General features: G+C 35.8%; 1 protein-coding gene across 1 annotated transcript in view; it reads right to left on the bottom strand.

Moving 5' to 3' along the window:
- The window catches only part of Hs3st-A (Heparan sulfate 3-O sulfotransferase-A), a 244,319-nt gene that overhangs the window by 18,623 nt on the left and 210,634 nt on the right, over positions 1-15,062 (bottom strand). The window contains exon 2 of the mRNA XM_081745200.1: positions 3,291-3,416. Within this exon, the coding sequence (XP_081601326.1) occupies positions 3,291-3,373 (83 nt within the window). The 5' untranslated portion in view covers positions 3,374-3,416. The remainder of the gene's footprint in view (positions 1-3,290; positions 3,417-15,062) is intronic.

Here is a 15,062-nt window from a genome sequence, read left to right as displayed (position 1 = left end):
TAAAAAAAAAAAATTATCAACACACAAAATGACAATTTTCTTCTATTGCTATAATACACAATACATACACCAGAAAGTTTGGACAACTGCAACCAATCAGAAACGTATTTAGTTCCTATGGCTAAGGTCAAGCGTGAAAATAATATGCGCATCAACGAGGGATTCCGGACCCCTTTCCCCCCCAAAAAAAGAATCCTAATTCAACATACTTTCAACATGTGTATACTTTCTCAACAAGCTATTCTTGTCTAACAGGGAAATTATTTATGTAGCATGAAAATTTGCTCTTACACTTCATTCATACTCTTTTCTCTTATAAAAGCAATCTAGTTCTACCATTTTTTTTTCTGAAAATACAGGGTGTTTCAAAAGTTTCCTGACAGAGTAACTCTGTTATTATCAGAGTTACAACAAAATGTAAGAGGGGAAATCGTCTCCAAATATAATGTTTTCAATCTAAAATGAAGGCATTTTTAAAATGGGACAAGCCGTTTTTGCTGTACACTTTTTATGCGCCCAGTGTTAAATGAAAATGCGACGTTGCCATTTACCTGGATCCACACAACATAAAGTGAACGAGGACAAGTTTGAAATGGAGACTGGCCATCGACACGTTAGTCAGTGGTGCCTACCCCCCCCTCCTTATGTCCATGACGCACGCCCCCAATTGTCTATCCGTAGGTGTTCTTCCATGAAAAAATCTTCTTTTCGATTAATTTTTACACCCCCTCAAACATATTTATGTAGATTTTTACCCCCCCCCAAATATTTCAATAACGCACTTTGCGTCATAGCCCCCCTCTGTGAGCACCCCTGCGTTAGTGTAAAAGAGAGTAACTTCATTCACTTACGTTGTGGTCCAGGTAAATGGCAACGTTGCATTTTCATTTAACATTGGGGGTAATAAAGAGTGTACAGGCCAAACGGCTCGTCCAATTTAAAAAATTCCTTTACTTTAGACTGAAAATATAATATTTGGAGACGGTCTCCCTTCTTACATTTTGTTGTAACTGATAATTACAGAGTTACCCTATGTTAGGAGACTTTTGAGACACCCTGTGTAAGTGGGAGAATTTTTACAAATTACTCATCTTTTCGGGTGCAGAATAATAACCGTTCAATACTACATAGACATAGTGGTTTGTAGGTTGGATCTTCCCCCCAACAAAAATTTCTTGGTACGCGCCTGCATCTGGCCTCCTATTATTTGGTAATATACGTAAAATTGCTAGTGCTTTTAACTTACAGTTTAATTGTTAGTGTTCTGCGTCGTTATGCAGTAGCGAGGTTAATTAAGACGAGACTTACTACTAACTTGGTCTCTGAATTACGACCTGGGGTTGAGTCTGATGCATTTGAAGGATGTATATTTAATTATGTAAGACCAACTCTTCCAGTAGTAGTCGGCCCCCACCACATTATTTCGTCTTTAAGATAGTTATATTATCGGCAGTGGCGGATCTAGAGCGGGACTGGGGGGTCTAGTCCCCTAGTTTTTTACTTACAAAAATATTTTAAGTATTTTTTTAAAATAATTTTTTGAAAGTTCATAGTAAACTCATTGATATAGACCCACCCTACTTATCATAATCTGGGTTCTGGATAGTCCCCCAGTTTTTTCCTTCTAGATCCGCTACGGGGCCCCAGCATGTTTAACTTACGAAAATTGGAATCTGATACTTTTTAACGAGTTCAGTCTATCTGTCTGTCCGTCCGTTCGTTTGAGAGAGGAAATATTCTCTTAAATTACTTGTTGGAAATCATCATCAATTTTTGGCCAGGATGGAAAAGGGCCAAAGCTGGGAATCCAGTTCAGTTTTCAATCTGATATTCATAATCGGAACTACTAGAAGTCAACAATTTCCGGTTCACTATAGAGCAAAAACGAATAATAGATAGCGAAATCCAAACACATAAAATAATTGTATAAATCGTGTGCAGTTCTTTGGTATATTCTAAACAATTACGTCTTTGCCATACGTCATCTAACTTGCAATGGACAATTTGTGAATGGATCCCAGTGATCAAGCAGTAACACATTCAAACAATCAGGTTTCGCCATGGGGCGCAATCGTTCATCTCGAAAATCTCTCTTGAATCTCTCGAAAAGTTCTAAACCGTACAGGAATTTTATTAGGTTGATGTAATCAGCATGAATTGGTCCTTTAATTGGCATGCTTACTTAGTTTTCCTTCTGCAGGCGAGTGCTTTCTCCCTAACTTCCTTTGTTAGTTGAACAAACCTTATTTTATAATGGACGCAATATGAACTGATTTGAACAAGCCTTATTTTATAATGGGTGCAAAATAAACTGATTTTAACAAGCCGCATTTTATAATGGGTGCATTATGAACTAATCTGAACAAGTTGCATTTTATAATGGGTGCAATATGAACTAATTTGAACAAGCCTTATTTTATAATGGGTGCAATATGAACTAATTTTAACAAGCCGCATTTTATAATGGGTGCAAAATGAACTGGTTTGAACAAATAATGAGTACAATATGTACGATTTGAACAAGCCTTATTTTATAATGGGTGCAAAATGAACTGGTTTGAACAAATAATGAGTGCAATATGTACGATTTGAACAAGCCTTATTTTATAATGGGTGCAAAATGAACTGGTTTGAACAAATAATGAGTGCAATATGTACGATTTGAACAAGCCTTATTTTATAATGGGTGCAAAATGAACTGGTTTGAACAAATAATGAGTGCAATATGTACGATTTGAACAAGCCGCATTTTATAATGGGTGCATTATGGAGTAATTTGAACAACCGATTTTAAAGTAGTTTGGAATACCAAACTCCTTTTTATATATTTACTCTTCCTGTGTGTCCATTTGTTTGTTCGAGAGACAACTACTTGGTGGATCAGGATGAATTTTCGTCACGAGGTAGAAAGTCGACAGTTGAGAATCGAATTTGTTAATGGGGATGTTATTACCTAGGTTGAGGCATAAATCGTAACAGATAGCTAAAAGCTGTTCTTCGCAATCGATTAGGCGTCCCAAGAATACATTTCATATCCGTCCTGAAGTTGACTTAAATTAGAAGTGACAGAAATCGACTACAACTTCCGGTTTCAATACTACCTGAGAAAATATCATGCCCTATAAACCAAACTCCTTCACGTTATGTACACGTGGCATCGCTACTTGTTCAAAACTGTGTCGACAATTTGCTCAGTGACGTTTGCCTCATGGTCTACGAGCGCACAAATCAACTGTTAACCCTTTAACGACGAGAGAGGCAAAACAATTAACATAAAGTGCTTTACTTACACAAGAGCCTTTGGTATGAAAGCTGCTCGGTGCTTAGACTGGCTGTTCTTGATCCTCGTTGAGATGACACATCGCATCAGCATCAGGCATTACACTCTTCGAAATTCAACCCCAGGTCACACTCTCCTGTAATAGAAAAGAAATACGACAATGTTAATAAAAAAAGTGTCATCATGCATTGATGTCAATTGTTTTAAGTCTTACTTTAATGTCGCCATCGTTGGATAAGAAATTCATAGATAAATTAAATGTGTTATTTTCATTAAAAAAAAAAAAACTTTATCTGTACGTATTATCATGAAAGGTCGATGTGTTTCAGAACAAAACAATAAGACATAGCAAGAAATAGTTATTAGAAATGGATTCAACATTATAGGAACAGGTTTCACTTTCAACATTATCCCTCTATTCAAGCCGGAAGTGGTAGATCTTGTGGTCTTAACTGATTTGGTCTACTTATTATAAATAAACGCTATTTGTATAACCACATACTACTGTAATTTCTTTTGATATACATTTTGAAAAACAAACTTTTCAGCAGTAGAACTATATTCACAAATATCAATAATTCCAATAAAATTAAATAACATTTGACCTAAGTTAGAACCTTGTGGAACTCCTGAGATGGAACAGCCATATTTGCTTGATTTAAACTCTTGCAAGATAATATGTGTTTGGTTAGATATGAAACCAAATTGGACTGGAGTCAAAGAGAAGTGACAGTAGTTTAGTTTATTTAGAAGCACTTTATGACTAACTCTGTCAAAAGCTTTTTAAAAATCTATGCAAATTATGTCAACTTGTCGTTTTTAGTTTAACATGTTAGCAATATGCTTTGTCATAATTACAGGACATAAAGTTATGTCTTAAGAAAGTAAACAACGCTACCTGAATTAAATAGCAGGAACATTTGAGATAAAATCAAGGAACATTCTGACATGAGATTTAACCTTGAATGTGGCTCTACTTTCCATTCTACACACATAAAAAATAAATTCATTGAACATTTGTTTCTCATACTACTTGGCTACTATGGAAAGAGGTTTGGAGAAGCGTAAATGAACTGTGAAAACAACAAAAGGTGTTAGTTTATTGAGTTCACACGCTACAAGCGGAAAAGATCACTCTTGTTTCACTCAACCATTTAAATTGTTCATTGTTTTTCATCCCTACCCCCTGATTCCACACACACACACACACACACACACACACAGTTTCAAACACACCATTACACTAGCAAACGCTTTCACGTGAGGCCTTAAAAAAAAGATTAAGCAAAAATCAAAAACGGCAGATGGAGCTGCGGTATTTTTGGTATCGAAAACTTCACATGTTTCGCGTTCATGAGCTCTAAACAATAAATTTATCGAAATACGTGTTTTCTAATTTCACACGTTTCGTGTTCGCTACGTACAGAAATGGATGGAAAAATTTTCACGTGTTCTTTTCTGCCACCTCCCATTGTTTCGCTTATAATGAATTCATACGAATGTGCGATATTGTATAACTGGACTAGGCTGTCAGGTAATAGAATTGATGAGGTTTTAAATTGCTAACATGCAAACTGTTCAGAAGTTTAACCTTCATGAACAGTCAAAATGAATCTGAAGGACTGAGACGGAAGGGAGAGAGGATTGATAGAACTTAACCGTCTGAACAAGGACGCTATACAGGCTGTTCTTGACCTTCGCATGCATAGAATCACTTAAGGAAATATAACAGTATTACCTCAAATAGGAAACCGAATATCGTTGAACTTGAGATCTAAAAATATTTTAAACGATTAGAGATATATTGACCATTATCGCATATAAGTATTTGGAAGCTATGTTTTATTTTTTAAATACGCCATCCAATGTAAATAAGTTTCAGAGTCCACGTTGTAACTATAATCTTCAATAACAAACATTCGCACGTTTAGGCCTGTTCATTTTTATTACACATTAACACGTTTAAACCTACTCACTTTCTTAAGAGCTATCGCACACTACGCCATTTCGAGTGTCGATGACGCGCCACAGACTGTGTCGTCGCGTTATGTCACACGCCTGCGACACCACATACGCTAGATCTTACTTCACGTGCCGTGGGAATGTGGCACTTTTTCACCCAGAACAAGGATGATTCCAGTCGAGGTCCTCCTTGGGCCGCGGACTAAATTTGGGGCCTAGTCAGTATATTGGTAAATCCGCCACTGACTAAAGGAGGTGTTACCTTCATGCCTCGCGGCCTCTCCTTATTAATTTCATTTTGGAGTGCCTCGAGGCATCAACGTTATGCATAAGTGCTTATAAAACATTATTTTTCATATTTTTGTACAGAATACATATTAAATTAAGTAGAACCTATAAGAAAATAACGAAATGTTATAAAATTACATATTGGCCTGAGGAATTGCAGGTCGTGAATGTGTAAAATATATTTGGAAATATGTGGTCATTTGTGCTATTTTTTAAAGTCTAATTTGAAATAGTAAAGTGAAGCGATAAACAATGTATTTTTTGTTGCAATTTCCACCAAACACCACTGGCTTGGTACCGAATTTAATTGGCAACATGCAGTGTATTACCGATACAGTTCTCCTCTTTCGATGGCATATCCAAAAATCTACTATGGAATGCACAACAAAATTTTTCCCATATTTTCGTCTTTTCAATTCTGTTGCTATAGGAATCACTGCTGAAGTTCCATATAGTATGTTGTGCCTGAATTTCTGCAATGAAAGGGTCTGCGTCGATAGTTTCCACTGAGCTGATCTTTCAGAATGAGTATCTGGTTGCTGAAAATAAAATTGTGGCGCGTCTTCGACACACGAAGTTGTGTATTGTTCGAAGGTCTTAGCTTGTGTCAGGTGGCGGGTTCCCGCGCCACACCCATTGTAACAAATGGGAATTCATTAAAAGGAGACAAGATTGCTACAGAAAAATATTGTGGCGCGTCTTCGACACTCAAAGTGTCGTAGTGTACGAAGGGCCTAAGACCTAGAAACCGTGAAATGTATAATTAATGGAAGCCTTAACGTTAATTCACACATAGCGTGCTTTCCCCGTCCATGTCGTGGTCCCGTAGTTTCTTTTCAGACATTCGCACTGTAAATTCATTGGGTTGTCTTTTTCTAAATTCACACATGACGTGTCATGCCTGTGTCGTTCTCATGGCGTGTCCCGACAGGCCGCCTTAAAGAGAAACCAGCCCGGCACCTTGTAATCCATCTTGGGAAATGGTGTAGAAAAGAGTAGCGGGACGGCACTGCACAGCATGGGCACGGCGTCCTATGTATGAATCAGCCATGAATGCTCACGGCCATAGCACGGACGGAGCATGGGAGGGAAAGTTATGGGCACAGCACCCTGTGTGTGAACTAGCCTTGAATGGTCAGGGCCATGGCAGGGGAACGGCATGGGCAAGGTACCCTATATGTGAATCAACCTTGAATTGTCACGGCCAAGCCACGGACGGAGCACGGGAGGGAAACGGAATGAGCACGGCATAATATGTATGAATCAGCCTTGAATGGTCACGACCATAGTACGGACGGAGTATGACAGGGGAACGGCATGGGAACAGTACCGTGTGTGAACCAGCCATGAATGGTCACGACCGTAGCACGGACGGAGCATGGGAGGGAAACGGGATGGGCACGGCACCCTATGTATGAATCAGAATTTATAAAACCAAAATGTCAGTCCGTCCCTATTTTGACAGATGTCAGGTCAGAGCAGAGAGCTGCCGAAAGGAGCAGGCACTTTGGCAACGGTGGGTATGTGAGTGAAGGAAGATTTTTTTAGACAGTTAACATGTGCATACAATTGCATGCTAATAAGTAAGTTCCTCGAATACCACTGTTGCTTTGTGAATTATCATAGATTTACCTGTAAATTGTGAACGTGAAATAAGAGCAAGGATAGGAATGAGCAGAGTCGGTTCTAGAAGGTAAAAACTTGAAGGGGGGGACAACAAGAACCCAGACTAAGATATATCATGAGTTTACTATAAACTTTAAAAAATATATAAGTAATACCTTTAATTATTTTATCATTCAAAAACTGGGGGCCCAGGCCCCCCGGACCCAGACTAGATCCGCCACTGGGAATGGGGAAAACAGCCTTTAAGAGGAAGAAAATACTATTTTATGGGACGTTGAATAAAGAGTTGAGGAAAAGACTCATAAAGTGCTTCGTGTGGAGTATTGTGTTATATGGGTCAGAAACACGGACATTACGCGGAAACGATGAAACACGATTGGAAGCTTTCGAAATGTGGGTGTGGAGAAGAGTGGAGAGAATTAGCTGAGTTGAGCGGAAAACGAATGAGTGTTAGAAATGGTGGGGGAGAAAAGTAGGGTTGCCAACTGTGGAAAATAAAAAAAAAACCCTCTCAAAATTCCCTATGATATAGGTCTAACTGTGAAGTATCTTCGTTCCTACCCATCCATGAGAAGGAAATATACTAACGTGAACAAAAGTGCATTAGCATCTGTATTCTGCATATCCTCAGTACATTCACTAATACGCTTAATAGATACATTGTGCTATAAATGAGAAACTGAAATCGGCATTGATCATTTTATTGTATTTACCAGTAACTGCCACTTCTTTAAAATTATCGAAACAAATGAACAAAAGTATATTAATCTTTACATGACAATTTTGGATTTGGAAAATGAAATTTATTCTTTAAACATACTTCAACTATGGGAAATTGCTTTAAGAAGTCCTTTTTCACTCTCAATAAATGTATAAAATTCCTGTAAAGTAAATTTCAAATTTTCTCTGATACAGTCTCTGTCACCTCTTTAAAATTATCTAAACAGATGAACAAAATATATTAATCGTTGATAGATGGTGAAAGATGACAATTTTGGATTTATAGAATGAAAGTTACCTTTTAAATCTATATCTACCTTTTAGATGAAATTTGCTTCGAACTTGATACAAATTTGAAAAAAAAAAAAAATGATCATAAAGGGGTTAGTAAGAAGTTTGTACCGGTCACCAGCTTTAATCAAAATAACAGCAATATTTCCGGCCAGACCGGTGAAAAACTGGCCAGTTTGCAACTCTACAGAAAAGAATAATTTTAGATATTATTAAAAAGAGGAAGATAAACTGGTTACCACATTGATTAAAAAGAGGAAGATAAACTGGTTACGACATTGATTAAGAAGAGGAAGATAAACTGGTTGCGACATTGGTTAAGAAGAGGAAGATAAACTGGTTGCGACATTGGTTAAGAAGAGGAAGATAAACTGGTTGCGACATTGGTTAAGAAGAGGAAGATAAACTGGTTGCGACATTGGTTAAGAACAGAAAGATAAACTGGTTGCGACATTGGTTAAGAAGAGGAAGATAAACTGGTTGCGACATTGGTTAAGAAGAGGAAGATAAACTGGTTACGACATTGGTTAAGAAGGTACTGTATCATGAGGGACGTTTTACAGGGTACGTTGGCAGGAAAAAGAGGGAGATTACAATAATGGACGATATCAAAACAGAAAAGTCGTACGTTACGACAAAGAGGTTAACGGAAGACCGTGGAACATGGAAGTTTTTCAGCTGCAGAAGTGACCTGCAAATACTGGCAGAACACCTATGATGATGATGATACCTGTAAATTTTCTATTTTTAATCTGCACTCAATTCTCTATCTATAAGGTATTTCTATGAAATATTTGAAAACTGTATGTAACTTTCCCAAATAGATATTATGCATCTTTCGTAATTCACTGAAATGCATTACGAAACTCACTTGTCGCCTGATTATTATCCATCAACCAAAATGACTTAAAAGATATATAGATAACCAGAAAAAAAAATTAAGAAACTTTCTGCCAAAAATAAAGAAGTGACAACACGCAAGACAAAAATGGAAGCAAAGAAAAAGAAAGACGACAAAGTAATGAATCTTGAAACAATTGACGTAGGCCAATAAATCTACATCACGAAAAAAATTGAAAAAAAAAGAAAAGAAAAGAAATAATTTTGTTTCTCCGTGCCACTAAATCGAATTTCATTTTTCATAAAACTAGTTTTTGATCTCAAGGTCAAACAAGGTCTTTCCTTTGAACTGGAACATGAGATAACGATGTACACACCAAAGAGTGTGTAAAATGTGTGTGTGTGTGTGTGTGACGTCACGTAATACGATGCAGAATAGGAAATCAGCAGGACAAGGAAGTGAATTAAAAAAACTGATGGAGTTCACGAAACAATCTCACTCTTTTTTTCTTCTCTTTTTAATCGCCTGCTGAGATAAAAGGGACACTGTCCCAAAAGAGGGACACTAGACCTCACATCAGAGACCGCAATCACTTTTTATGATGTCATAAAAATATCCTTCGAAAGTTGAAATTGAATTACGTTCCTTCTTTAGTTTCTTTTTTCAAATATCTTTCATTCGCGAAAAAAAAACGCAATATGTTTATAAATTGATATACTGTAGAACATAAAACTTTAAAAAAGAACGTTTTCTTTCACGCTGGTTTAAACAATTTGGAATTATTATTATTATTATTATTATTATTATTATTATTATTATTATTATTATTATTATTATTATTATTATTATTATTATTGTTATTAATAATAATAATAATAATAATAATAATAATAATAATAATAATAATAATAATAATAATAATAATAATAATAATAATAATAATATTTGAAAATCTCTTATGATTACTAGAGTCTGTCTATTTCAGGTGTGCCCTAGGAAAATATGCGAAATATACTTCGGCCCCACCCCCGCAACCCTCTGACTGAGGAAATCCCCCTTTGCTTAGGGAAAAGAAGTGAATGACCTCTATTGTGTCGCCCTCTTTGTCATTTCAATCGTTTGGTCTTGACGAGTGAAGATTGTAGGCTACATAGAATAGCTAACAAGACAGTGCACAGCGAAGTCCGTGCAATAATTCATTGTGGCAATGTTTCCGCATCCAGCAATTTGAAAGATATCGGCTGCAGCAACTTGTTCCTCTTCTTTCGAGGGAGGTACGGGAAAACACACATCGACAGCAGCGCCAGAAACGGCACAGTTGAAATAGAAAGGGTCTACCATCATCACAAGCACGCAGAGATTAATTAATTTATACTGAGCCGAATTTAAGTGTGCCACACTTGAAAAATGCTGTGTTGTTTTGTATATACTACCTGGTTCACCTTTTATATTCTTTAAATTCTCAATTACCTTTAAGTTACTGTTAAATTAAAAAAAAATGGAGTGACCTTCTGGAAAAGCGTAGCCACCGACCGATCGCCTTCCGATTTAACGTATCAATAGTGAACAAAAAAGAATCGTAATATAAAGGCAGCAGAGTACAGCATTACAAATCGGCAAACATCCTTTTGATCTAGGCTCCTAATCATCTCTCACCTCGGGTTGTTATCTAATGATTTCCATGAACTGAGCTCAATGGAACGGCAAAGCCGTTCCCTAAACAATAAACAAACAATTCTCCCTGTGCCAGCGGATTCAATCGCCTACGCGTTGTTTGGATGGACTGCAATCACTCCGAGTCATTATACATTAATCACAGCGGAAACACCTTATAACACTGGAATATTTCACTCCGCTAATGAGTAGATTTGGTTGTGTATTACTGCGTTTAATGAGGTAACGTTATTAATTATGTGGTTGCGTGTGTTCATTGGGTCATATTACTTCTTTTAACAGATTCAATAATAATTCTAATATAAATTTATTTGCATTTAACTTATACATATAGAGATATATTGGAGGGAGACATTTAGAGCATAAGAAAATAATTCGAATTAACGAAGTTGTAAGAAGAAGGGACATGGCACACTCAAGTGCATGGAAAAGTTAACAGTTTTTTCCTCTTTTTCTCATTCATTATAAGAGTTATTTATAAATATTTGGACATGAATCTTGTAAGCTCTGAAAAGAGCTTCAGATGAAGATTTTAGAAAGACGAAATATGTTCAAAATGGCCGAAAGTGGACTTGATTCTCTTGTGCACTGAACGCGCCATATAGGCTACCTATCGATAGATACTTTTAAGCTGAGTAAAATAAAATGGGTATGGTTAAATCCTCATGCATAATTTTATAAAAAGTAGAAGGGAACGATTTTTTGGGATCCTAAAAATTAATGTTTATCGACAACCACGCCACCTGTTAAGATAAAGCTGCTTCTAAAGTATACCTTCATCAAACTTCTCATTATGACACTAGAGCTCACTGTTGGCAAAGCGGTTAGAGTACACGTCTTTGGCGTGAGAGACCCGAGGTCGATTCCCTTCTGAAGATCATATGGTACGGATTCCACGTTAATTGGTAGGTCTATGTCTCATATAGCCTCGCCGCTCAAAAGGACGCTTAAAACCAACCAAATAATTATCACTGTAACAAGATGACATACACAGTAAGGATGGACAATGAGATATAGCCCAAAATTAAACAATGAAATAAAAGGCCAAAATTACCATTAACCGTTAAACTTATATTTCTTGTTTAAATATGACAGTGTCCAGAGACGAGACAATCATCAACTAATAGAATACATTATGCTGAACAAAATGACATACTTGAGAGTTAATTCTTATGCGTAACTTTTGAGAGAATAAAGAAATATGATTTTATGGCACTAAATATGTCATTCATTTCCAATTATAATTGATAGTTCTCGTTCTGCTCAAAATCAAGAAATACGCACACACACACACACACACACACACACACACACATATATATATATATATATATATATATATATATATATATATATATATATATATATATATATATATACAGTGGCGGATTCAGGATATGGGCTAAACCATAGTTTGTCGTTTTATCCAGTGTATACCTGAGCGTCAAGGGAAGCTATAGCCTCTATAGCCTCTATAGCCCCCTTGAATCCGCCACGATATATATATATATATCGTCTCGAATTTAAGAAGGTACTTCTCCTCTCGTTTTTAAGAAGAGAAACCTCTGTTGTTTAGTTCAAGCTGGTTCTTGAATTTAAATCAATCCCTAAATAATCACTGTACCGAAGAGATAAGTAACTAACTCTCTTTGGAAAAACTAATTATGTCTTCAGGCTTGTATTTAGGTATTTTACGACCCTGGATCCAACAAAATTTGGTTCCCTCTTGTTTATTCGTATTCAGTTATCTGTAAGCAAAAATTAAAAAAAAAACTGGCAAAAGACAAAAGAAATGCTGCATTTCAGTTACTCGTTAAACCACTATAAAATTTTGAAATGCAATAACTAAAACCACAGAACTATCAGCCTAATATACGTACTTAATTGCTGAGGGTAATTGAAGGGAAAACACTAAAGAGGCGTAAAATGTATTTAAATTATTAGCTTACATTTCTTGAATGGTGGGCATCATAGGATAACTTTTTAGAACAATTCTTTTCGCCTTACCGATGTATGACGTAAGAACAATCTTTACGCTCTGAGCAGTGACAGAGAGAAACGTGTAAGAGCAAAGAAGGGTAGAAAGCTACATGATGAAACAACTGATAATACCTGCAGGACCGTTGGGTCTGCCATCATCAGTGCCTTTGTCAAACCTCGAGTTGATTGGTCTATTCCTAAAATCAAGGAGGGAAAAAGATGTAGAAAAGTGTCAAAAGTGTATGTGTACTCAGTGATTCATTTGCGAGTACTTTGTAATAATTGGCGACCCAACCAGGATGAAGGTATCCGTTGCAAACTGCAAAAGCTACCGACTCACTCATCGATGTTTTTGTTTACTCGTCAGCATTACCTCATCAACGGCAAGCTCTTTGTCTGCTCCTTACGACTTTATGTCTAGTTTTCTGATAAAAGGAAAAGTAAACTTAAACGTTGCAGAACATCGAGCTCAAAATGATTAGTTTAGAATAAAGAAAACAAGTGAATGAAGCTAATAAAATGTGTTATTTAATGTTCCAGAAAAATATAGCTTTACATAACCGAACTACTTAAAAACACTAATAATGCAATATGGTTATTTAATAATTTAAATAATAGTATATTTTAATCATAGGTGGTTCATGACTTGAAAACTGCTGAACCTGAAATTAACTTTCTCGACTGTACTGTATTGTAGTCAGATTTTTAAAATGAGACAAAAAGTATCACAATTAGGTATTAAAATATAAAGGGGTGAAGTTTTCTGTGCTAAACATAGTACGTTTGAATTGACAATAGCTCCTGTTGGTTATGAAGAGGTAAAGTTAGCATGTTAGTAGCTCGTTGTGGACGGGAGAAGATTGTCCGTGTCCCTTTTGAGACTGTGCGTGAAATACAGGAATCTGCCTCCTACTTATATGTATATTGTTACCGAAACAAAACAAGACCTGTGCACATTACGGAGATGTCCGTTAATGAAGATTTAACTGTATAAACTACTTTAAGTATAGGCATATATATATATATAGCGATATTTCGGATATTCTACATACTGAAGCAATCGCTATAGCGAAATTTCGTTCTGCGAAATCTTGGACGGCGAGATTTTGTTCTAAGTGAGATTTCGTCCCTTAAGTTTCTGGTCAGGTGGGATTTAATCTCACAAGATTCTGTTTAGGTATGTTTTTTTTTTTTCGCGCAAGGTTTTAATCACGCGAGATTTTGACCACGCAAGATTGTGGCTCGCGAGGATATGACTGCCTAACCTAACCTAACCAAACCATTTTTTATATATTTTCGCTCTGATATATCTAAACAAATTGGGTCACTATAAATGTTAGGACAATCGCTTTTCTTTATATTACTTCCGAATAACCTGCTATTTTAGAATCTACTTTACTACTTTTATGATTGAACTGTTCTTTTAAGTTCTCACATCCTTTATAAGACCATTCTAAACAATTTTGTTACAGAATAATTTTAAACGACCTTTATGAAATAATTGTTTTCGTATCGAAGAGAAAAAAGTAAAACAATTTGAATTTGAACCTTGAGAAATTTTTTTAATTTTGTGTTACTTGACCTTTTCAATGACTAGGAATTAATCACAGCTAGGTCCATATGTTTTACATTACATTACGGAAGAGTGTATGAAGAAAAATATCGAAGAAAGCGTTCTTGAAGAAAACAAGAACTCGTTATTAGAATGGCTTGAAAATAATTTAAAACACCTTCTATCCAGTTATTAAACTTGACAAGAAAAAGTTACATTGCTCACTTTGTAAATGAAAAGTTACGTTTTGGAATTTTGGATTTTGTAAATAAAAAGTTACGTTGTGGAATTTGTCATTTTGTAACAAAAAGTTACGTTTTGGAATTTAGCATTTTGTAAATAAAAAGTTATGTTGTGTTATGCTAAATAAAAAGTTAGATTTCAAACACTATTTTAGTGTTAGAAACCATAAATTGATAAAATGATTGAGTGAACATAATGAAAGACATTTATCAATGTTTAAAAATACTCAAGTCGTTACATAATGCATAAATATGTTTTAAATGTTGTTATAACATACACTTTGAGGGCCTCTCGTGACGCAAGGATTCTGATAACTTCTAGGCGAAGTTAAGAGCCTGACTTACTAACAATAATACAGAATTTATTATTTTTCTTTCGCTTGTTTATACAGAAGTGAAAGGAGATAATGAAATGTAACTTACCACAATCATAGATAATGTTATTCTACAACAGAAAATGATGAATGAACCTGATGAATGTTCAGTGTTGCCATCTATAGAAATTACAGTCTTGCCAGAATAACACCGTCCCTAAAATCTAAGTTAATGCAGCGACTAGAGGAATGAACTCAACTGCATTTAGTTACGTATCATGTTGTTTTGGTT

This window comes from Thermobia domestica, chromosome 18 (genome assembly GCF_964235325.1).
Source record: "Thermobia domestica chromosome 18, izTheDome1.hap1.1, whole genome shotgun sequence".
Lineage (NCBI taxonomy): Eukaryota > Metazoa > Arthropoda > Insecta > Zygentoma > Lepismatidae > Thermobia > Thermobia domestica.
This window is presented reverse-complemented; position numbering and strand designations above follow the sequence as displayed.